Source organism: Enoplosus armatus, chromosome 11 (genome assembly GCF_043641665.1).
Source record: "Enoplosus armatus isolate fEnoArm2 chromosome 11, fEnoArm2.hap1, whole genome shotgun sequence".
Lineage (NCBI taxonomy): Eukaryota > Metazoa > Chordata > Actinopteri > Centrarchiformes > Enoplosidae > Enoplosus > Enoplosus armatus.
Window position 1 is genome coordinate 20,722,414 of NC_092190.1, and position 26,090 is coordinate 20,748,503.

General features: G+C 42.1%; 1 protein-coding gene across 1 annotated transcript in view; it reads left to right on the top strand.

The window, feature by feature from the left end:
- The first annotated feature begins 363 nt into the window (after positions 1-363).
- Positions 364-26,090, top strand: part of tmeff2a (transmembrane protein with EGF-like and two follistatin-like domains 2a) — an 83,888-nt gene continuing 58,161 nt past the window's right edge. Inside the window, exons 1-2 of the mRNA XM_070915171.1 lie at positions 364-553; positions 10,727-10,836. Of these exons, the coding sequence (XP_070771272.1) occupies positions 364-553; positions 10,727-10,836 (300 nt within the window). The remainder of the gene's footprint in view (positions 554-10,726; positions 10,837-26,090) is intronic.

Genomic DNA, 26,090 nt, shown 5'->3' on the forward strand with positions numbered 1-26,090 from the left:
ATCATCCCCTTCTCGCAAGTCTTCTTGCCTGCCTGGCTAACTTTTCCACCCGACTCCATCCCACACAACCTCCTCCATCGCTCACCAACCTTCGGCAGTCCCCCCCCCCCCCCCACACCAGCACCACCACCCTCACCCACCCACCCCCCCAGTCCTCCGCTTATTGCAGCAGCCTCCCCTGGATCGGGCGGAACCCACTTGGTCAGTCTGCACGGGGCACTGCTACATGGGGCGCGCGGTGTCGCTCGGAAAATGGTCTGCTGTCGGTCTCTAGGCGCCCCGTTGAACCTGCCGGGATTGGAGTTGTCGGTGCGAGTCTGCGTCTCTTTCCCTCCTCGCCCGTGCTGTCGGGGCCAGTGAGATATGGGTCCCTCTGTGGCGGCGCAGGCACCGCTCGAGGAGCCCCGACGGCTGCGCCAGTGGAGCGGGACGGCGGGAGGCTGGCTCAGGATCACCCTCGTCTCGTTTCTCGCCACTTTACCTGTGGAGCAGCTGCGCGCCTTCCCCTCCTCCCTCAGCGACTGCCAGACGCCGACCGGCTGGAACTGCTCCGGTGAGAGTCATGAGAGGGCACCGTTGCAGTCTTGCTGTTTGTGTTTTATCTAGATGTGCGACCACGGTCCAATTAGACTAGAAACCCACCAGGACTGAGCGGCATTAGAGGACAGAGTCAAAGTTTAGAAGCGCTCCTGCAGCCTGACTGACGCCTCGGTCTTGTTATTGCACCTTCGTGTGTTCCTCCAGTGGCTAAGCCCTGCCCGGGTCTGCTGCGGGTGCTGTGGAGCGCAGCCTGCGGATACAGAACACCGCAAAGCCCTGTGATGAGAGGATGCAGAGTTTTGTTTTTTTGGAGGGGGAGGGGGGGGGGGGGGGGTCGCTTGTTGTGCGTTTAGCCCTGTGTTGAGTTGGTCTCGGTGCACGACAGCGAGGCATTCACTGCCAATAATCACTTGGCAGACAAGGTGGTTGTCTCCGGATGCTTTCGATCCGAGACAGAGTGAAAACAGCAACAGCACGAGGATCATTTTAACGAGAAGTGTAGCACCGGACACCGGGCTGCAGATCACGGGCTACTTTATCTGTCTAACTTGGACATTAAAGGTCCTGGTCAACTCCTGGGTGTTCAACCTTCTGACCACAGATAGGTTTGAGCATTGGCTCTAACCCCCCCTCCCCCCTCCCAATTCTGGAGTAAATCGCGCCGAGAAATGATACATCTAATTTGATTGGCTCCTTTTGGCATCCCAGCCGTTTGATCAAGTGTTATTTTAAATATACCCGGAGTCGTTTTCATTTACAGGCCGCCGAGCTGTAAACTTGTTTTCTCCTCCTCGGTGCCCAAAGCGGTAAAAAGGAGCGGACCGGGCTGCAGAGCACGGAGCCTCGCCTTCCCTTTGTAAATCAGCCGGCTGTGCCGCCATATATTTCCCCTGTCGCCTGTCCAAGTCTGAACCCTTAAAATAGCTCCGAGCCGATTCCACACACTCGCGGGCAGCAGCACTATTGATATTATAGCTCATAACAGCCACGCATCAATATGGAGTCATGAGTGCCGCATGCAGCCTGAAACTGGCCCTCGGTGGGCTATACTTGGGTGACATGTTCATGTCAAGAGACACGTTTTCATGATATATTTCCAACACCATAGAGAGGGTCCGTGTAGTGACAGGTAGCTGGCAGGAGATCCAACAAACACTGACTGCTGTATGATATATTTCAACAAACAAGGCTCCCCAGTCAGAAGACAGGGACCTCATTTGGATATCAAAGTTTTTTTTGTTCCAAATGAATTTGATTATGATAATAGGCTAATTAAGGATCTTAGTTAAAACACAAACAAGCCCAAAGGAGAAATGTCTTTTTGATTACTGTGATTCATAACATTTGGAAGATTGCTGTCATTATTTTATGCATCGTTGGTATTTCAATTCTTTAACAAGAAGAAGCTTCAGAGGGACTTCTGTGACAGTCTAGTTTTCCTAGTGCTCTGAGTAGCTGGTTTTTCTGTTTAAAGACACTGTTTCAGTCTTTAGAGTAAATAGCAAATGCCAATAGTAGAGATAAATTAGCTCATCTGTTTTAAAATATTACTTTGGAGTGACTCACCCTGGTATCTGAGCATATACTCTATTTCCAATTCTCTATCGGGGAATCTGAATAAACGTACACTAAATGGACTATGTGCATGTGAAAGGCCTCCGTACTACATGTATTGCACTATATTGGAGGATACATGTATTGTATTGCATTGGAGGATCATTTTGTGCTTCTGTTGATGGTGGTGATGATTTACTTATGATGACAGATGATGGTACACATCCTGTCCAAATACACACTTGCCTGCCTCGCCACTTCCTGACACACTCTCCTATGCATTTCAATGAAGGCTTTTATCAAACAGGCCTTAAGGAGGCTTAAGTGCATATGCTCAGAACAATGCATACACACACACACACACACACACACACACAATCAATTAGAATTAATAAAGTGAAACGTGGTCCACCGTGAAAAAAAGATTTCAGTGATAATAAAAAAAAAAAACAGACAGTAATTGCACAGGGCTTAATTATCCACTCCTTCCTGCATATCATGTACTTTAACAGCAACTCTAATGTGTGACAGTCTTCAGTCCAGGGAGAATAAGGCAGGCGGAAAAACAGTTTGGAGTTTGAGTTCAGTGTCACTTTAGTGCTGAGACGCAGATAATTATGGCCAGTGGTGTCGTGAAAATGGGAACCGGCGGCCAGTTTCAGCAGTGCTGCCTTTGAACGAGCACTGAATGAGATTCTGTTTCATGGAATAAAATGGAGGGGGGGGGACGTTTTTCACAAAGATTGTCATTCTGTTTGGTTTGCATCAGTGGATCGCCATGAACAAGTGCCATTGAAGGCTTCACTGAGGCAGAACAGAGGACCCCAAAATGATGTTGACACTAAGTTAATCTTTGTTCTATTGTGAGTGCAGGGATAGACTTTGTCTCGAGATGCCTTTGGTGAACCCAGTGTGTCATTGGCATAAATGCAATGTGTAAAGCGGCACCAGGCAGGATTTGTGCGAACACTTAATATGTGGGTCATATATCAGTGAAACTGCAACAGAAAAGAGCACTTGTTCCCACTTCTTGACGTGCTGTTTGTTTTGCAAATTAGCCAAATATATGGGTGCTATGTATGGGTATGGGAACCTGTGATCTGAAAAATAATGTTATAGGTGATGAGTAAAGGAGAGAGAGGCACTTTTCATATTTTGACATGTGACAGGAAGAAAAGCACAGGTGTAAATACTACAGTTTGGCTAAATTCCATTTAGTTGCTTCGGTTTCTGGTGAGACTGAACTAAAGCAGTGAAGTTGTGGGCGGTAAAACCAAAACAATGAGCTGAAAGGCGCTCAAACACATGTAGCTGAGGGGAACTGTCGAGTCTGTGATAATTCTCTCTTCGCTCTTCATCACTATGAGCAAAACCTTTCATTAGCTCATATGAAAATATTGCAGCTTTAAGTCGTTTTTTAAAACCAACTCCCGAAAACCTGATAAATAAGCAATGTGGTGCTTGAGATCTCGTAACAATGGTAAATTACCTACATGGGAAAGCTGGTACTCCATTAATTGAGTTCCTACACAAGTAAATGAACATGGAAAGCCAAGTCTTCTCAAACAAATTGGACAGTTTTTTTATATTCATCCAGCACAGTCGACTGTGTAGTCAACATTTTGTGTAATTATCACAGTCAAACCATTGGTGGCATTCTGCCTGTAATATTTGGCTCGCGTCGCTTAAGATAAATGAGCGAAGTCTGTGTTATCTTTAATAGGTGCACTTTCAGACTTTGGCCCGAAATCCGCTCGTGTCTTTTTGCCATTTCATTCATCCACAAGTTGAAGCTGCGAATGTTAATATTCAGTCCAGTTCTGTTTAATCAGAATTAAAATAGTTGTATTGTAATGGTGGTACGACCCCCATGATATACCTTGCATCCCCTGTGGGAGAATTTTCTGTGCAGCGGCCACAATCCCCTTCTTCACTGACCCCCCCCCCCCCATTGTTAAGGCCATGTGATGCTTTGATAGTTGAAGTGACAGAGATGAGTGCAGAATATGCAAAGCCCCCTGTAAATCCCATCAAGTGGAGTGAATTACCAGTAGTCTGGCGAGAATTGGCCATCTGCTTGGAACTCTGTCAACACGGAGGTCAAAAGCACTTCTCTTGCATGCAGGTCCACACACCTCTGACAGAAAAGCAGCGGCAGAACGCAGTGAATTATAAGACGAGGTGGCGGTAAGGAGGTCTAATCAAAAAGGGATCAAAAATTACGAATTGGCAACTGGCTGCAGTCAGGGAGTTTTTAATAGTGACTGAAAATGCTTTCTTTTCCAGAGCGGAAAAACACATTTAAAGACTTTCTGTAATTAAAAGACCCAGTTCTGATTATGATTTCAGTGCTTTTTGGGCCTTCTAGCTCAGCATAGTGAGGGCTGAACTATAACTCTCTCCATGACAAACATCTGAAAACCTGTTGCAAAGTTATAGGGAAAAAAAATCCCCCGGCACGAAAGAGGTCAAGAAAGGATGTCTCACCAATGTGGTTGTTCAACCTTCATTATTAATTCAGCCTACTTAATTATTGATCAGAACAATGCTTAAAACAGGGGGTGGGGGGGGGGGGGGACTCCTCGTTCTTCTTAGTGTTGTGAAATTCCAGGTAGGTAGGAGGAGATGCATTTGGCTGACAAGCTCTCTCTTTTAGACAAGTAAGTGCTTCGCTTGCCATCTTAATCGTTAGCATACAAACATTACCTTTTCAATATTTGATGTTTGCCAGCTTGTTTTCGTTAATTATTCAGCCTCACTGTAATCTCCTCCTGGAACGGCAGGGTGGGAGCAGGAAGTGTAAGTTTCCCAGGCCTCTGACACCGTGCAACTCATGGCCTGTGCACAGAACCCGTATCAACCGGCACCCATTAGCATCCTGGGGACGTCTGTACGAGAGAGGGAGATTTCGTTCTATAATCTGTGTGCTTATAGTTAAAAAAAAAAAGTAAGTGAACAGGAATTATACAAAGAAAATAAGTGCAGAGAACAGACAAAGTGGCACCACACCTCGTGATGAAACCGTGAAGTAAACAGTAAAGAATCACAACTCAAATCGTCATGAATGTCATATTGAATGTTATTAATAGCACATTATTGCTCACTATTGCACAGGAATATGTCCTCCTTCCATTGTTAAGGTGTTGTCCGGTTTCTCTCACCATCGCCTGCTCTACAGTGACTTTTTGCAGTGTTGTTGATGTAGGAATTGGAGTCTGTTCCGTTTCTACAGTCTTTAAATGTTAAATTGTGTATATATATATATATATATATACATGAATGTAAAAAAAATATATATATACTAAAGAGCTTCTTCTAGGTAGAATTATTTCCTTGCTAATTACTGAATTTTCACTTTAGGTTTTATGGAAATTGTGATTTGAAAAGTGAGTATTTTTTTGTCGTTTTTTGGACTCGTTCTCCCCACAGTGCACTGTGCGATAGCCGGTGTGTCACATTATCACTCACCAAGACACCTGCCCAGTTCTCCTCTGGTCCTCCTCCCTCCTCCTCATTTCTTCTAATCCTTGCCGGCTCCCTGTCCCTCGGAGGCTTGTAAGGTTGTTTGTCATATGGGTATGGATACATATGTCAAACTTCATCAGTGTAAATACTATTATTGGGATTCATATTTCTTATTTTTGAACTTGGGCTTGGATGCTCTTCCTTATGTGACATCATGTCCAGTTTCTCTGTTTTGAGGTGGAACGCTACCTTACGAAATGGAGATTCATGTTGAAAATCCAGTCACTACATTACTTTCACTGAGCTAGACACGCCAACCTAACAGTTGCTCTTTAAGCTCCAGATTATTGACCAATTATAAGACAGTGTTGCAGTATTTCACATCATATTAAAGAAAGATTCCTTCACTTATCAAGACCTCCTTGATAATACTCTGCTCCCAGATACTGACAGTTAGGGTTGATTTGTGTCTGTGGGTGATTATATTCATCCTGAAAGACAGTTCTTATCGCAGGGACGTTGTTTAAGTTTGGGAGATCTAAGAGTTGGAAGGAAAGAGGAAAAGTGTTTTGCAGTGTTTACTGTCACTTTTTCTTTTTTACCCAGGCTCTCTGTTTTTTTCTGTTTTGGACAGGCGCTCTGTGTTTCAGCTCAGAAATGGATCCCAGGTGTTGGGAATACAACAATAACAGTAAATGCTTTATTTTGTTAAATGGTGTGGATGTGGATGTTGCAGCCAGAAAACTCTATGGGTGCGCACACGATTTGTGTTTGGATAAACCTAGAAGCCCAAGTAGTAAATGTGGACGTTTGGAAAGGTGCTGTTGAACGTATCATGTTTAGATTTAAACCAGACTTTGAGTTGTTTCATACAGTAAGCTTAAATTTCAAATCAGACAGCCCTTGTTTTATCCTTTGACTTATGTTCTTTTTAATGGCGCAGGGAAATTGCTTTGTTATATCAAATCTTTGTTAATAGTGTTGCTGATGTTTTCAGAATTCAAAACAGCTCAAGAGAATCTGAAAAGGGATTGCAGCAGTGGCCACATTTGTTTTATGGGTAAAAGACACACATGGCAAGGATGGTGAAAATTAACTTGCATGTCGGGGGGTGATTGCGTGTCATTTACTACTGTGAAAGTAACGACATTTTCAAGAAGATTGCATTCCCTGAGCCCCCAACTGACACGCATGAGAAATTGCCTCTCAGGTTGTACCAGTACTGTAAATCTATATTTGTACTCGCTTCAAGGCAATCATTGTCATATAACTAATTGAGATTTGTGCTGGAATTCCTTTGAAGCCCAAACCCTGTTGGCCCTGATGTTTCTGAGAGGTGATCATCTGGGACATTTATTCTATTATGTTCTCTACTTGTTTCCTTCAGAGGCTCGACATCCATAACAAAAGCCGATACGTCACTCGTGAACAGTTCACAGAAACTGTGATTCTAGGCAAATTATTTTTTAATTTATCTGTACGTCTTGTTGTTCATACGATGATGAGGATGACTCCTCCCTCTAAGTTATTGTTTGCCAGTGATACGTGTGTTCTTCTTGCTCCCTGGCTCCTGAAGATGTCCAAGCTGCACATCTGTTTCTTGGTGAAGAAGAGACGGTTTGATGGCACGAGGAGGAGCCGCATTCTCTCTTTTTCCTTTCATTTAAAAACAAATGCTGCTTTTTTTTTTGTTTTGGTTTTCCACTGTCCAGGAGACTAAAAAAAATCTAACTATCCAACTAGTAGCTTGGAGTGATTTCACAAAAAATGACAATACAAAGAGAGTCTACCAGCTGGCGTGAAAAGGATCTGATACTCTCCAGTCATTTCTATACACCTAGCCAGTAGTATGATTGTCATCATAACAATGCCTCTCTCTAGTGAGTTTCCTCAACATGTCAGTTGCATGGGTGCCAATTTTTTAGCAGGTTTCCAGATTGCCTCGTATGGCCCTCTTGGGGCTAAGGGCTTTGTTCCATCCATGCACTCCAAATGTCGAGACCTCTCATGTCACTGTTCTTGGCTGGATGATTGTATATTTGCACAGAGAGCTTGCACTTTATGGTCATTCAGGGCCCTGGCAATAGCAGGTTCGTTTTAGCATTGGGCCTCTCTTCCACGGGGTATTATTGCCTGATAGGTTGTTCCATGCCAGGGAGGGCTTTTAGAAGTGGGAAGGGGCATTGGTCATTAGAGTTAGGTTACAGAAGTGTCCATTACAATAAGACACCTATGAATAGAAAGTAGCATTGTAAAATATCTGGCTCTGTAATGTGGACGAGTCCAAAGCTGAGGTAAATATTTCTCTCTTTTTTTTTTTTGTGATAAAATGTGCTTGTTAAAGTTTCTACCAGACCAAAGACGAGCTGTTCATGGGGTTCATTTTTAGTTTCATTAAACCTTTTATTTGAGAACAGAACTTGTGAGGTTTTGTTTCAGTAGTATCTGGAACCCTCCTGGAGATTAGAAATGTAAAGGGGGTTTCAATGTGCTCTTTTTTGATGAACTGGAAGTGATTATCACTGAAGCTGATGCAGATTGGCTGTTGTTTGAATGCAACTCATCTGAGTGATGTTAAAGCCTTGGGCACATATGACTGAGACATGTAGTAGAGCTACATGCTGGGGTGGTGGGTGGGAACAGTGTAACATTGTGAGAAGACTGCTGCTGAAGTGTCCTTGAGCCTGACAGCAACATCTTGCCTCCTCCAGGCGAGCTGTTAGCAAACTGAACTTGGCGTTTGTGCTCCCTGTAGAGGACGGCATACCAGAAGAGAACATCTGTATGAGATCAGTTAAGCACTCAGTTAGGAGATTTTTGTTCACACTGGAGTTTCCTGGTTAAATAAGGTTAATTAAAATAACCTGAAATGTATTTCTCAGGTACTTACATCGACAATATGTGTAATAAAAGAGCACAGTCATTAAACTCTGTAGGGTTTAACTGTTCTGAATGTAGACACGTAGGTGAAATACTTTGCATGCGTAGCGTCCTAGTTTACACAGTTTTCCATAAGGCCACAAAGCATGAACTGAGACAAATAAAGGAACAAACCCCACATTGTTTGTCTTCGACCCTCAGAGATGAGTATCTTGGATATTTAGCTTCAAATTCCAATTTCACCATGCCTTCTGGACTAAAGGCTCTTCTTGAATTACAGTATTTGTCTAATTTAATGCTTCCGTTATAAATTTTATAAACGTATAAAACTGCCAGGCCCAAAAGCTGCTGTGAAGCCACAAAAACATTATCTTGGATGTCAGTTAATTACCCTTACCAGTAGGCACAATAACAACTGTTACATAAGGTGTTGCGTCGGTATCCAGTCATCACAGTCTGCACACTTCTGTGTGTTGTGTTGCAGCAATGGCCCTGTTGTGCTTTATTTGCAAGCACAGTGGGAAGACAGCTTTGCCGTTCTCCAGAAATTGAGACGCAAAGAAGTGTTTGTTTATTTGTGCTATAGAATAACTAGCAACTTCATGCTTTGAAAGAATCACAAATGTGCGTCCACCGTGACACAACAGTTTACAGTTTACAGCTACAGTTGAAGACATGTAGCTACTTTTAATCGGTCTGCTTCTTCGCCCTGCATGTGCAGCCAAAGGTGAGAAGTAGAGCTTGACCGATGGACTTTCAAGGCCAACAGCAATAATCACGTTTGAGTGTAAAAGAAAGTCTCATATCTATGTATCTTATATTTCTTTGTCATCAACACATTAACACATTTCTTTTTTGGCAAGGATCCTTAAAATGTGACAGCTGTATTATTATCTAAAGTAACTTGGCTTAAGAAAAAAAAAGAGTTAACTACAAACAGATGCAGCAATTCAATGCAGTTTGTCATTCATGAATGTGCTGTAATTTCGTGATGTATCTGAAGATTTATGCAGATACTGACATGCCTGTGATGAGCTAATATAGGCATTGTTATATCAGTCGAGCTCTCTTAAAGAATCTCTCTTAAAGCTGCTGATACACTAAGCTCTCCACGTACGCACAGAATAAACAAATCGAGAATCAGAAAAAAGTCTTCTTTTGGCAATAAACTACATCTCCAAACAGAGTGTAATCAGATCCCTCCATGTTACCATCAGGTAATTAGTTGTTCATCATCAAAATGACCACGAAGTGTTTTATTTTTCCATGAAATGTTCCCCTTTAACAACTTAAATCATAGGGTATGATTCCAAACTAGCTTCTGCAAAAAAAATAATGCAGCTGGAAATGCTTTGCTCCCCATGAATTAGGATGACTGTGGCCCCTGCACATATCTTCAGAATCATGAGTTTCACTTTTTGAATTCATATCTACAGAAAACTTGGAATAATCTTTTGCCTTGAAGTTAATGAGATTATACTGTAGGGTACGTTGGCCCCACTAGCACAAATCATAATGCTGTCTGCTTTAACGATAACATTTCCAGCTCTGTAGCAGCTGGAATTCGGTCAAATTTAGACCTGTGTCCTTTGAAATGCAAAAGCCTACATGTACATGGTATTGCTTTTGGAAGCAATCAGTTCAGGTAGACTAATAGCCCCTAGCTCAGTCTACAGTCCCATGCCCATGTGACTCTTTGATTTGATTCAGGATGCTTTGTCGGAGTCATTTGAGATCTCTAACGCAGCCTGAATTGGATCATATCCCAGGTTTGCCTCTCCAGGACAACGCCCTGGGAGTCAGCCTCGTTGCACACAAACTAATATTATCAGGAACAAACCTGAATAAATGAGAAAAGAAACATGATTTATGCAGATGCAAAATGATGTGAATGATATGCTGTGGCCTCTGCCGTGACCAGGTGTCACCTGTAGTGAACGCCTGTGTGAGATTGTGGACCGACACCCGAGACAGCGCTCTCTCCGCCACCGTCATCAAAGCCCCAGATGAAGAAATATCTTTTGTTCATCCCTCCAGTAGGGTCGAGAGACCAGTGTTTTATAAATGTATTTCATCATGTTGGCAGCTAAGGACAAGAATGTGCACTAGCATTGTGTTTTCAAAGTGCACAATATGTGATCAAAGAGTGCATCGTGCTGTGGGAGCCATGACTAATGGCTGAGCCTCATTATGAGCGACCCTGAATGGGGCTCAGGTCAGAGTTGCTTGAGGGCTGAACAGAGAAACACTTAGTCACTGATGTCTCTCGTTGGCTTTGGTCCTCCAGGTTTTGATGACCGTGACACGGACCTGTTCTTGTGCGACACCAACACATGCAAGTTCGACGGGGAGTGTCTAAGAATTGGGAACATGGTGACCTGCATTTGTGACTTCAAGGTAAGACCTGTTTATTTATTTCTTTTGAGGTCTTTTTGGTGTTAATTGACTGTTCACTAAACCACTCTCCAGATTGTCCAGTCATAGCTTAGCAACCGTAACTAGCAACAGCAGACTTGTCAAACTTCTGATGTTGAAGCGGTGTGCATGGTGCCATCGTAGAGAATTTGAAGGGTGGTGTCTTTTTTAAAGCCTCTCTAAAACTGAAAACACAAGAGCAAAGAGTGCAAGGTTGGCTTTCTTACTACCGGTGCTACCACTATTACTACTACAGTTGTAACCAGGCATTACTCCCAAGGCCATTTCATTAACTAATTACATTCATTTGTGGGGTTACAGGTTATGAAAAAAAAGGATTTGGAGATGTTTACACTCCAGCAAGACAGTGGTTAGTCCTCATCCTAAAAGTCTTTTCTTTTGTAACGTTGAATGTGAAACATTGTGAAAATACGAACAGTTGAGCCGAAGACAGCGTTTCCAGCTAATTGGTGGAGCTATCGTTGGGTTAATTAGATAGTGAGCTGCAGCTGATGAAATCTGCCAGTGGCATCTGTCACTTCAGCCGACAAAATTGACGGTCACTGGCTTGAAGTGGGAAGCCCGCTTATGCACCATTATCATTGTAAACTGCGTATTTGAGACAACGCAAAGTAAATGCGGGCAGCAGGGCTTAGCGAATGGTCAGTCGAAGGAGGGATGACAGGTGTTATGGGTTGCTACAGTATTTAGTTGTACAAGATTTTGTGAAGAATTTCAATCATCATTTGATGTAGTCTAACAGGCAGGTGAGAAGAGCTGCAGTGTAACATGCCAGCACTACACGTGTCTACTCGTTATTTTGATTTCAACACAAGACTTCTAAATAAGAACATATGTTGCTGTGACTTAAAACTGTAAAATGATTCAGATGTCAAGTGCTCACAGTATGATTCACAGCACTTTGTGAAAGAAAACTTGAAAACTTGGCAAGGCAAACCATATGTTGATGAAAACATGTCACTGAAAACGTGTTGAGTTGATATATATTCATATATTCATATATAATATATTTTAAAAGTCAAACCATATTTAAAAAAAAAAAATATATATATATATATATATATGTATATATATTAACGATATATATAAAATCAACTGGATCGAAGTCCATTGTCTTGATTGGACAATATTAGCTCCAAGGGGAGGTGGTTGCATAGCCTGAGCCCAGTTTATAGCTCCCTGTGAAACCCCACTCTCCTGGACCGCTGTATGTGCTCCTCATTCATAAACAAGACTGCCAGTGATGAGACCAAAGACTGAAAGGCCGTTAATGGCATAAATCTGGGAAATTATGCTGTTCTTGATAATGACTCATACTTAACTTTACGACCAGACCTATAATAAAAAAGGAGCAAACCAGTCAGCCGAGTATTGATTTTGGTGTAACGTTTGCAAGCGTTGCCGACGAATATGCTATGCAGAGAGGCCTAGATAAATGAAGCCTCTGAGATCTGAAGACATAGCATGTGTTCTCATCCGTCGCTTTTATCAGCACGTCATCGGCGCAGCCAGGCACTAGGCACGCTGACACTCGATTGGTCACCAGCTTTTATCTCAATTTGGTACTTCCCTCGGAGCAAACGTTAACAGAGGCCTGTAGATAAATGACATTACAGCTCCATTCCTCTTCAGGAGATCTCACACTGATACTGCTACCGCTGTGCACTGAGGCGCTCTCTATGCTTTCAGAAAGGAGCAGGTCATACCACAATGTCTGGCTTAATACCACGGGTCTGAGGTCAGCTCAGCTATGCATCATCTGTTTGTTTGTGTGGAAGGTGTCTTCATTTCATCAGTCAGCGTAAACATGACCTTCCTAGCCTAGCGACTGTTGCCGTGCCCTGAAATAATCAGTCACTCCCAATCAGTATCAAATAAAAAGGCCCAAGATTTTTCTCCGGTTGGCAGTTCATTTAGGACTGTCAGAGGAGACATGACAGTTGTATAAACTCTCATCTTGGATGGATTTTCTTTTGTTCTAACAGAATCTATCGGTGCGTGCGCACACACCCTCGCACACAAAACCCCCCAAGGAAGAGACATGCTAGGGGCTGTGTGAAGAGGAAGTGAGTTTGGTGCGGTGGAATCAATGGACACTATTCATTGCCAAGATGCATTAGATTCACCTCACACTGACTATTGAAAGAGGCAAGACTTTCACTCACTAAATGGAATCAAACTGCTTCAAAGCAACATGCTCTCTCGTACCTGAAAATTAGTTGCTTTTGTCAGCTAACACCATACCCTGACTAATCACGTAACATTTCTTTGTAATCCATCTCACAATAGCTGCTGGGAAAAGCTATTGTTGCCCGTTTGGCTTTGTTAATGGCAGGTCACAGTGCTGATTCCCGAAAGGGTCGTCCGCTCTAAAAATATGTGCGCTCATGGCGCCGTGCAACACTTCAACTAAAACTGTCCACCAAAGGGTAAATGGCACATTTCATTGCTTTCTGTAATGGAGTTTGGGAGTCACTGGAATTGTTTCTCAAAACACACAAACTGTACACGCAGCTCTGATGTCCTGCTGAGTTCTTGACAAATGCAGTTTAAACACAGGAATCACAGGAAAGTGTTCGAGTTTTTTGATATGATGTTGCTTCTTGTTTTATTTTCCTTTATGATTGTGTGCATTTAGTCCATAATTCAGTTACTTTTTTTCCTGCAATAACTGTTATTATTCGCTACTGTATATTAGTGGTGAAGACGTAACAGTGCTGCTTATTAGTGCAACAGGTCAGTTAATTGAAGTTATGGAGAGGAGGTTGGTGGAGGATACGGTTTTACCAGGATCAGGAGCGTAATCAGGAACATAGTCCATAGATGCATGCAGGTCTGAAATAGGACTTTGCATTAAAACAGTAGCTATTTCATTTGTCTTTCACATAAACCTGTATTTATTTGACTTCTTAACGGTTAAATCACAATGCTAAATAAAATGAAAAAAAATAAACAAAGCCCATCGGCAAAACATCTGTGCCTCTGAAGTTATTATTTGTTGTTTATTAAACCTTTTTTTATACATGTGAGCTAATACGACAACCTGCCAACAGTAAGTTAAAATGGCCAACAGTAGAAAAATGAATGAAAATACTTTGCAGTTTGGAGAAAAAAAATTATTGGACACAACCAAAGCATCTAATGAAACTCTGTGTAGTGCTGGGATGTTACACTGCAGCAGATTGTGAGTGGAATATTTGTAAAAGCCTCCAAGGTTTAAGGAGACTCCTGCAAAAGATTCTTTGCAGATGAATGCGGGACAGGTGTTAACACAGCAGTAATGTCAGTAATGTGATGGGTCATTTATGTCAGGATTACTTACAGCTCAACGCTGCTGACTACAGGCCTGCGTCAAAAAGTACTTCTAGTCTTCCAGATTTGGAACACGTGTCAATAAAACAAGGACAAGAAAGTTCAGCCAGTCACTGCACATTATTTTTCTGTTGTTGGCACCGGAAATCTCACACCTACTGAATTGAACTGATATAGTACTCCTGAATAACGTCTGAGGAATGAGGTATGGTTCACAGTCAGGACATCTTCAAGTGTAACCCCAGAGCGGCACTGTCTTGTTTGGAATGTTTTGCAGAATAAACAAGACAGATGCACCAAATTGTATGTAGTGATTATGTTTCTGGCATTTTCGGGCTCTCTCTGGCTCATGGTGGTGTTGCTGGCTACAGGCGTGTGGGGAGGATGCTTACTGTGGAGAGGTAGAGGGCATCCAGCTTGTTAGGGATATTCTAGGAACACTTCAGTTTATAACACCATATTGAATGATGCTGATGATTCTCATTTGGGCCAAGTTATATATAAATGTTTGTTTTCACATAAGAATGATGTATCAGACAGAACTGCCTCTGTCGCTGTTGACATGTTTGTGATGTGGAGTCAGGCACATTAATCCAAGTGAGTCATGTTTGACGACAAAAGTCATAAAACTAGAATTACTGTCTGTGTGTGTGTGTGTGTGTGTGTGTGTGTCTGTGTGTGTGTGTGTGTGCAGCACCATACCTTTGCATGTCGTCCTCCAAATGACTATTCCAAATAATTCACAGTTGCTCAGGTAAATTCCATCACTCCAGTAATAAAAATGTATTGTAGTGCAAAAAGCAATGATTGTTGTGACTGCAGGCTTCAAGAATGAGGTTTCACCCATGTTCAAAATGTACTGCCACAATGTGAGAGTGCAGGGACGTGTGTAAATGGTAGTTAAATTTAAATGAAAAGGCCATAAAGTCAACATTACTCAGAGAATTTTGTCTCTTCCCGAAAACACAACAGCTCTAATGCTGCTTCAGGTAGTGTGTTAAAACTTCACAGTATTGTCTCTCTGTGTGTGTGTGTAAATAAATGGACATTGCAGTCACAACAAATGAATTGCAAGTTTAAATCACGGCAGTCTTAATGTTCATACAGGCACATTACATTTACAAGCAGCAAAGATGGAAGTAGTGTATCGATGACCGCTGTTCACGTCCGGTCTCCTACCAACTGTCAGTGCTGGTTACTTTTAACCGTGACCACGATCTTTCCCTAACTTCAACCAAGTTTTAGTTGTCTAGACATTGTCATTCACTTTGCAAGACTGTTCTGTTTATTCTACATTAAGGCTCTGCATCAGAGGTAGACCGATAAATCAGCCAGGTCGATATATCACCCGATATTAGCCTATTGCAGATAAATCAGTGTCGGCATATAAGCAACAAGAAACTGCCGTACAGAAATGCCCAACTAGGTTTGAGGTCATTTAGAAACAGTGTCACTATTACACAGTTTCTGTCTAGTTGATGTTCCAGCTGTAAAATGTCCCGATCAGTATGTATCACGGTCCCAATTCTTCTAAGAAAAAAATAGTTTTTACATTGATGCATATATCATCAGAAACTCCCAAATATCAATATCAGTATCAGTCTTACAGTCTGCATTCGTGGACGTGCTAACACATGTTTAGTTAGCTTAGCACGGTCATAAATGTCGGGGCAGACATCCACACTGGCACCTCGTGGACGTGGGCAGATGAGCGAGTTTACTTCACACGGACCCTCGCGGCTACGCAGACTGTGAAAGTATCATTTGAGCTTACGCAACATTAGTTGACATGTTAGTGGCTTACAGCCATTCCTCTACATGCGGGCAGTATCCTCTGACATCCTAATACACAGTCAACTTTATGGTAATGTGCATTCGGTCAGCATGGCATGGTTATTGACTTTATATAAAAGAACTTAGGGTAATGTTGGCAGCACATTTGGTCTTCAATATGCTCCCTGCTGGTTGTTTGATGTGGCTACTATTCGCTGTAATGCCTGACCTCAAATTGCTCTCCCGCTTTTCACTGCCGGAAGCCGCCTAATGTTTGGGTTGTGATGGCTTGACTGCTGAAGCTCGCCGCACTTCAAAGAGGGATGAGAGCTAATGTGGGTTCATATGATGTTGATGGGAGAGTGTGGAAGGGCAGCGCGCCCTTCATATTGCACTAAACAAGGACCCGTGAAAATGCTTTGGTACACACCTTTCAAAATAACACACACACCCACACACACACACACACTGGCCGCAAATGCTAGCATGGTGCTCCAACTGCTGGAACAAGCCTGACCCTCCCTCTCCAACCTCCTCCACCTTTCCTTTCTCCAACTCACCTTTCACACACACACACACACGCACATCCGCTCAAACACACGTTTATGATAGAATGTAAAATAACGAAATACCCGCGATTACACAGATACACACACATTCAGACAGGCCCAGGTGGTACTGACACCAACTTCTGATGCAGACCCCATTCCATATATTTGCATTCATTTGTAATCCTTTTATCCAGGGCCATGTGAACCGACTGGGACTGAGATTTTGAATAATGGTGAATTTATTTTCCTGATGCAGGGAAGCTATAACAGCAGGCACAGATGATGATAAGCATTGGACTGTGACTTAGGTGACAGAAGGTAAAATGCCAACCTGATCTCAGGGTTACTTATCAGATTTTTTATAAAAGTAGATGCACCTTGGTTTTCACACTGTGCAAAATCAGTTGCAGCACTTGATAAGATTAGCAATGAGGGGCCTTTCAGTTTATTTTGAAAACAGCTAAAGACTAAAGGTGATTGGATGTGCCCTACTTTTTCAAAATAAGTCATTTTGAATGTAGCTTGATTTGTTTATAGCCACAAGTTAGTTTCATACCTATATTACTACATTATGAAAAAGCAAATTCCCATCAATGTGCATAACAGTCATTTTGTTAAATTAAAGCCAGTCTCAATTCCTAATGAGTAGTATTACATTAGATGCCTTACTGTTACCTGAAAACAATAAAGCATTTACTGTAAAGTGCTGAGATTCGTTAGGAGGTATTTGTAGTTATATACTGTAGTTTGCATTTTATGAAAAAGCATTCCACATACATCCAGCTTAAAACTTTTGATGCATGTCATCCCTCCTTACTGAGGGTTTTTCTCACGCTGTGCTACATACATTCACACTGTAGCGAGGACATTTTCAAGAAAGATAACCTCAAAAAACGGCACGTTTTCTTATTGGATTGGTGATGGTGATGGTGTTGGCTGGTGAATAAAGTCCATTCAACGCCCCCTTGTTCTAGCTAAGCAAATTAATGTATTCCCCTTCTACAAGAAGATAAGCGCTGGATTGTTTCATCAGTGTTTTGCATAGCCTGATCCTCTTTACTCCAGTTCTTTCAAGCCTGCATCTCCTGCTGTCTCCTCGCTGCCTGCCGTTTCTTTCCGTCCTCTCATCTGTCTTTTTCCAATCACTTCTCTCGTGTATGTGGTCCTACTGTAGTTTGCCATTTACCCCTAGTGGCTTCTATCCACGCAGATAGATTTGGGTTTTATCTGCAGAGGTTATGAGATATCCATGAGATTTCTGCTGCAACTGCAGTGCAATGGATGAATGGAATTTTGTAGTTCTAAGCATTTTGTCATCCTTCAAAGTGCTTGAAACTACTTTATACAGAAAAAAAAACTCTCTTTGAAGATCTCTGGATTATCCTGAGTAGTTTCTGTGAAGCGTATTGAGTTTGTCTAATTTTTCAATGCTTGTGAATGTAAGTGAAATTCCATTCTCCTCCATTATAGTGTATTAGAGCAGCAGCCAAAGTGATCTGCAGATCCAAACACCACCTGTGAGAAAGCATGTATGCATTTTATGTAATTGGGGTCGATCAGTTGTTCAGGTTCTTGCTTCTCTCCTGTCAGAGGTCTCTGTGGCGGGGCTCCACCACCTCTTGCCTTTGCATGATAAATATACCAATTAAAATCAGCAAGACGAGTTAGCACAGAGGCACGTTTCTGATTCATATATTCGTGGTCTGAGCTCGCGATGATGAAGGAATAGAGTATTGTGGCACATGCTGGTCTGTTTCATGGAGTGAGCTGTTGACATAATTGTGTTTGTGTGACGTGCTGTTATGTGCTATTTATATATTGTTAATTTTCTGTCCGACAGGGATACATTCTTTTTTTTTACGGGAGCTTTAAACAGCATGTATAAGCTGTATGAATGTGTACTAAGCTTCGGGCTACGGTGGCCCTGAGGTGCAGAGCACAACATTGGAATGAATATCTCCACTGTTTTGTGCAACCACAATGTTGGGGACGATGAGGTGATATTCTTTCGTCCTGCAGTGGTCAGGACAGGGCGCTCGCTTCTCTCCTCAGCACAGCCCCATCCGAGGTCGCTCTGTCCTCTGTGGTTCTGTGTGTTGTCTGTTGATGGTGACACTTTCGCTTCCTTGTGCTTTAACATTTTTTATTTAATTTTGGGCTGCGACTAGCAATTATTTTTATCATCTATTTATCTGCAGATTAATTCATCGACTAGCTTATGAAAAAGCATTCCGCGTTAATTAACTATTTTCTATAAAATGTCAGAAAGTATTGGAAATTGTCCATCCCAGTTCCCCAGAGCAGCAACAAAGCCTTACAGTTAAGAAGGTGGAACCAGCAAATGTTTGTCATATTACCTCAAAAAGTAGTATAATGTGTGACCTCTATATCAAAAAAAGTCGGCCATAAGTTTTAAACGGTGCCTGTAGCACGCTTGTCCTTGTAGCACTGTCTCGTTTGCACTAGAGAAAAAAAAATCCTGCACCTCACCAAAAAAACAAGACAGGAGGCCACCCTAATTATTATTATTATTATTACTCAAGTTATTTTTTGGGGTGTGGTTGTGTTTTCTAAATTGCTGCATTTTATGTGATGTTTTTTTTTTTCTGATTGTTTGATTTGTTTTTGAGATTTATAATTTATTCATGTGTTTTCATCAGGCAATTGTCATCACAGCTTGACTTTTTCACATTTACAATTATATTGAAACACCAAGATGTGGCTGCTTCTTTACATTCCAGCTCTAGCACCAAGATATACTGTATATGATATCCATTTATCAATGACAAAATGAATTTCTACCACATTGGAGTTGCCTGTTACACTGAGACGACTTAGTCAAGGCGGAGAAGGGAGACGCGGACTTGGGGAGGAATTGTGTCGGGCGTCTCTCCTGAAAAACGGAGCATCTGTGTCAGCTCCTCTGTGGCTCTGGCTGGCCTGTCAGACACTATTACAGAGGAGCCTGTCTCCTGTGACTCGGCTGGGGAGACTCCGCAGGGACTGGCGGGCTAGGCCCTAATCAAGAGAAGACTGCCAGGCGGTTAAAGAGCAGACGCATAAGCCAATCACCTCCCAGTCTCCCTCTATATCTCTCCATCTTGCCGTTGTCACAGTAACTCCCGTCTCTTCCATTACTCTCTGTCTGTCTCTTTCTCTCCCTCACTTGTCCAAATAGCTCGCCCTCCCTTGTTTCTGTCCTCTGCTAGTCTCTCGTTGTCTCTCCTGTCCATTGTGAGGACTTGACCAGTGTTTGTAAACAGGGCAAGGCATCATGGGAGAAGAGTTTGTCACTTACGCAGACAACGCTTGACACCCCTCTGTCCAGGAGGTCTGTGGAATACAACACGGTGTCAGGCACAGGACAGATTTGTCACTCTGACGGCACTCCTCAGGGATCTATTGTTGGTTTGTTGGGGTTTTTTTTCCTGTTCACCTTCTCTGACATCGACTGCCTCTAAGTGTCTGGGGTACGGTGGTTAAAGCTTTTCTAAAGCAAAAAATTTTTGCTGGGCCGATGGAACACAACATTTGTCTGCAAGCCTTTTTTCAGTTGGTACTAACTCCAATCTCTCTGGGAAACCAGGTTTGATATGATTCATATAATTGATTAATAAAATTAACCCAACTCTGTCTGTGACCATTATCTCAGACACACCAACCACGCCACTCCTTTTCTTCCTTAGTGAGCACTCCTTAGGGTTTTGGTTGTGTTTGTTTCCCCCATGAAACAAGGTCAGTCCCCCAGCATGAGGCTAATAATCTACAAATACCTGTTTCAGACTTAACACAGTGAAACGGGATAAACCAGGTGGATCTAAATGGGCTCAACTCGTGCTTTTGTGAACCTTCTTCCAGCCAACACAGGTCTCAAATTTTGATATAAAAGGATGAATGTTTCTATCCGAGAAGATCATTTTGTTTAATACGTTTGAAGTTTAAACGTTTTTGTTACTAGCCTCTTGACTAGACTACATCTTGTTTCAAAATGGCAGTGACGTGCCAGACCGAGTCTTGTTTCAAGATACTTAAACTCTTGAATCAAGGGAAATTGTAGAATTATCAACGAGAATGTTTTTTTGGAGACTGAGGGGGATAAAATGACCTTAGGAGGCAAATTTTAAGCAATTTACTTGATCCATCTACAGCCATAATGGATTAATCATTAAAGCAAATACAAACGCTGTCAGTATTTTTCCTAAATGAAAACTTTATTTAAGCAATGGAGACACTGTAGGCTGTATTTGCAAACCAACCAATTAATTTAACATTTTAAATAATAATTATTCATCAACATAGGCACATTATTTGAATCATAAATTAAAATGAGGAAGAACGCTATCACTCAAAGATGCTCCTGCAATCCCTATTTATTACTCAACAAAAGTAATAATTCTGCAGTCTGTTAACTGTCAAGTCCTTAATGAAAAAAAAAATCTCAAATCAGTTTTGCAAGAGAGTACATATGAGAGAAGTATGTACAGAGTATGATCAAAGGTCCAGCCATATTCCCATCACGTTTTCTACACTGTTTTCCATCGTTTAAGGTTTGACTGGCGCTCTTTTAATAACGGCATCTCATTGTGCCCTCCTCCTTCTCTGCAGTGATTTAATGGCACCCGACTGGAGAATTAGCGCCACCAGCTGTTTATCTCGATGTGCCTGACTCCTAATGTTCACATAACAGAAGTGGATGGAAACATGCATTCATTTGCATATCTCTTGCCGATTTTCAGTAAAATCGTTTAAAATGTGCATTACATTTGGATGGAACCCAGACGGTAAGCCACGGCAGGGATTAACCTGTCACAGTAGCCTCATATGAGTGGCTCAAACAGAATGCATTGCACTGATTTCATTCATTAATATCGAACACAGTATTTGTGCGCTAAAAGACGCACTCTCCCTCCTTTCTGAGCTCCCTTACTACCCCGCCCCAGCACCAGGCCATGTCACAAACGCTGCACCAGACGTCAATCACATGGCGACAGGGCTAGCTGATGGAACGAAAGAGGGCGCATCAGAGACGCAGAGGAATCTTGGTCTAGAGCGTCTGTCTCTTGTCATGAGCCACAGGTGCTCGCTGCCACCACCACAAGCACTGAGGGGTCTCTGTCAGAGTTGATAAAGCTGCAGCTTTGATAAGTGCGAGAAGGCATAAGTAAAGATTGTGCCCGGGGATCTCAGCAACTGAAGACAAGTCTTGTGGAAAGCAAGTGCGGCGCTCGGTATGGGCCGAGCAGACAGAGGGTTTCAGAAGTAGAATGTGCTGGGCGGTGCCGTCTCCATCCTCTGAGGCTAGCCCTAGTTTCGTGGAGATGTTTATTATTGATAGAGGTGGATGATAGCCTTGGGATGAATTGCATAATCTAGAGCCGCCTCTAATGGATACAGGAAATGGATCAGGCTATCAGTCAAGTCTCTGTGGATGAAGGATGTGTCTGTGTTTGTATGTGTCTCACTCTGTATGTGTATGTTTGTGTGTTTGCACCAAGGCTGGGTAAATGAATAATAATATGCATTGTGTGCATGTGATTACCTAAACATTGCAGCATCTTTGGGTTTAACTCGTGACAGTCCTGAAAAAAGAAAAAGAATAAAAGGTTGCAGGGCTTTCTCAGTGGGAGTCTATAGCACACATTACTAGAAAAAAAACCCAGCAGTCTCAGAGGAATGGTCTGTGAAATGTCAGGTGTGTTTATGTTTCTTCATGAGCCAAGCTCTAAATATATTTGAAATCAGCTTGAACACAATAGAAATACATTGCATGTATTTCAAAAGCACTGATCATTTGGTGTACAGATTTTCCCAAGAATGTACAATAAGCACATACTTGAAGAAGTAGTGTCAACTGCAGACACCTGTGGGTGTGAAATTAATGGGCAGAAGTAGTTCATAGCAAACACCAGTAGTGGTTCAAGGTTTAGTGGATATCCTTGGCTTAGCCCAGAAACCTGTGGACTTCTAGGCCAAGGAGTCTGGGAAGATCATTTGACAGATAAATACTGCAAATGAAGTAAGGCACACTTGAAAATATAGGTTGAAGAGGGTGAATTGAATAATGTTCACTGCAAAGTTTAAAATTTAAATCCAAATAAATTCTTTCTGATCTAAACAGGAGACATGGGCGGATATTACAGGGGGGACAGGGGGTCTGGAAAAACATGCAATGTCCCCCATTGTAAACATAACTATATCATTTAAATATATAATAATAAAGATTGAAAGGCTTATTGCCTTCACGCACTCATTAGTTGGGGCGTCCTTTTCCACCTTTCGAAAAGATGGAACAAATGGAAGAGCTTCAAACTTTAATATAACATTTTATACACAACTCGCCTCTCTTCTGATGTCTCTACATCATCTGTCCTAATGTGTTGCAGTCTGCGCTTGAGCACTTGAGCCTTGCTCTGATAGCTACCGTACTGTCGGCTCCTGGAGCACATCCTGTCACAAAACAAATATTTATTATTGAAACGGGTTCAGTCATTTCAGTGCAACTGAAGTATTTTTGTATCTCAGGGTTAGCCACTTAATACTATCCAATTGCTCCCTCTAATTCTAAAAATTGCATTCTATCTACAGTATGTTTACGGGGCTCTACTATAATGATGGGTCCAAAAAGACACTTAACCAGATGCAGTTTATTGTGAATCCTTAGAAGTCTATTGCTTTTTAAGTTTTGTTATATTGCTCTACCTCAATTTCTCACAAATGAGCAGTTTTTCTGTACCCCTTAGTTTGTGTGTGGCTTCATCATCCTTTCCATACTGCAAAAGCCAGTGTGTACGACCCACAACACACGTCCTGTTTGGAGTAGATTAATTTTTTCAGAAAGGAAACACTCGAACAAAACAAAAATGACATTTAAAATTAACATATTTTTGAAGTGCTGAATGGGAAGATTTCTGCAAAAAGCACCAAGACATTGAAAGTCTGAGCACGATGGCTGTGGAGGCTCAGCCTCCTCTTCCTCGAGACTGCAAGTCATTATGTACTGTTATAGAAATAATCATTACATCCAATATGTATTTTTATGAAACATCAAGTTCACAGCAAAATAATGTGATTGAAAACCTGTGTGGCAGAAAGACCCATAGCAACTGTAAGTAAAAAATATCAAGCAGTCCTCCAAATTAAACAACAAAATACCCTCCAGAACAACACACATAAGCATTTTCAGATCTGACACCATTATCAGCAGGACAACATCATTCGTCAGTGCCTTCCAGAATCGTTACAAGTCATGGTTTCAAAGATAAAACTGCTTTCTGATCTGACACAGTAATTAAGTCAGTTAAGGTTTAGTTGGGTGTAGGCACTGAAATTATTTGGTTAGGGAACAATCATGGTCGTGGTTAAAAAGAAAATGTCTGTTGAAAGGAAATTGGAAACTCAGCTGAGTCCTGTGTCAATGTCCAATGTTTTGTTTACCCATCCATCCACTGTGACCTCCTCCTTCGGACTTTGTGGCTCTATAAAAGTGTCACTACACTCCCTTTACTCCCAAGAACAAGTCAAACTTTTCCTCTAGAGATGTGGATGCTGTTTTTGTAGCTAAATAAAACTACTGTCTATAACTGGATTAAGGCTCTTGCAGCCCACATCACAGTCTGAGGAGTCATGGTGAGAAATGTCTGTCTCATAATGTAGTTGTGAAGTTTCTAGCAGCCTCCTTGAACGGGGAAATGGGGTCCAGGGAGAAAGATTCAACAGGCAAACTGGTGGGAAGGCTGATGGTAGCCTGGTTCCACACCTCTGAATCAACCCCACATTTCACATTTGTACATTTCCATCTGTGATGAAACAAGATGGCAATTCAGTCTGATTATCAGGCTGGGCTGAGGGGGCTTTAGAGGTGACTGTGCAGTTGAAAATCTAACATCCCTGTTAACTTGTGCATCATAATGTCTGAGAGACTCTGGAGGAGTTTGCGGCAGGTGGAAGAGGAGGGCACCGGTCCTTTCTCTGCTTCTTTAGGCGTACTTCATTGATGCACAAACATGTGTCAGGTTTGCTGTCAATTCCATGTGTCTTTGTCTCCCGTCAGGTGGCTTTGGATACACTCAGACATTTCAAAGGAAGGATTTGAAGGCCACGTGATGTATTCTTGCAGATCACCTTAGCTCCCAGCTGGGATCAGTGGATTCCATCCTCTTGAAACAGTTTTCTACGCCCTGACAAAATGTCAACGTTGTCATTGAAATTCATTCTATATGCTGCACATGCTGATGAAGGGATAGCAGTGTAGCGAAGCATTTCATACCCCTATTTTATGTTGGGGTAGTGCCTGAGATGCTTGCACAGAAAGCTTCCCAAGAGTGTCCTTCAGCTGAATGAAATCCCTTTTCAGCAGTTCTGAGCCACTGGCTCTGTATTTAGGAGGATACTCAACAGTGCCCACATGCACTATCATTCTCTTGAGATATGAGCATTCGAGTAAAAGTTGTTGAGTTGGCCCTGTTATCCTACTTACAGTAGTGTCATGTGGACTGTTGGTTTCTTTTTTGTTGGCTTTTTGCATCCTTAATTGTTGTCTCCCGCTGTTAAATTGTCAATGTCATTGCATTTATTTATGTCTGAGCTCGGCAGCATTCCTGGGGCTAACATTAGCAGGGTTAGCATTGGTGGCCTGCACTGCTGTATCGGCTCATATACTGTAGCCTCGTCCTGCCAACTCTACCTGTGATGGCATGTTTGAGTGGAGCGTTTGGAATCAGTATTGGCCTCAAAAGGCCTCCAGCATCGGCCGGGCAATAACTTTATGTAGTAAACTTTGCTGAAAATAAATTTGTATCAATAGCAACGAAAATATGTTTAGGATAAGTAAATACTCAAATATATAAAACTACTATTCATAACTAAAATGAACAATAAATTAAGCAGTCTGTGGTGTGGGCAAACCTGTGTGACGACTTCTGATGTATTGTTTTTGATATCGAGAAATATGTGACTCATGTAAATTTAGCAACTGCCCCTTTAAAATAATGCACACGTCAGAGAAAGTGGGAAACGTCAAACATTGAAATTCTGTATTGCTATTTTGTGAAACATTATTTTGGTAATGATTAAGTTTAACCTCCTAAGTTGTGTTGTCATGGTGGTTGTAGACGAAAATGACATAACTGTAAAATGAACCTAATAGCTGAGATGAAGAGGTTTTGATCATTATCCATGGTGACACTGTGTTGGAGGTCACATGTTTATTTATACCCACCCCATTATCACGGATTGCCTATCAGCTGTGAGTGTGACCTCGTACTAAGTAACACTCTGTAGTGAAGTGACTACAGCGGGGAGCTGCTGTTAACCAGGTGCTCGTTATTAGCTGCAGCATTAGCACGCTCTGTTCTATCTAACCTAGGGAAACATGGTGAAGCTTAGTCTTTGATTGTTCAGAGTCAGCATTGGGGGTGACAGGAGAATGATAAGTTAGCAAGGACTTGCACAGGTTTCTAATTTGGTAGATGATCCTAGTTAGATTTTAGTCTTAGACATGAGACACTGGGAGTGGAGGCATTCAGCCTACATGTAAGTCCATACCAGTCTCGGGACTGCGAGTCGCTGACAGAAAGGCTG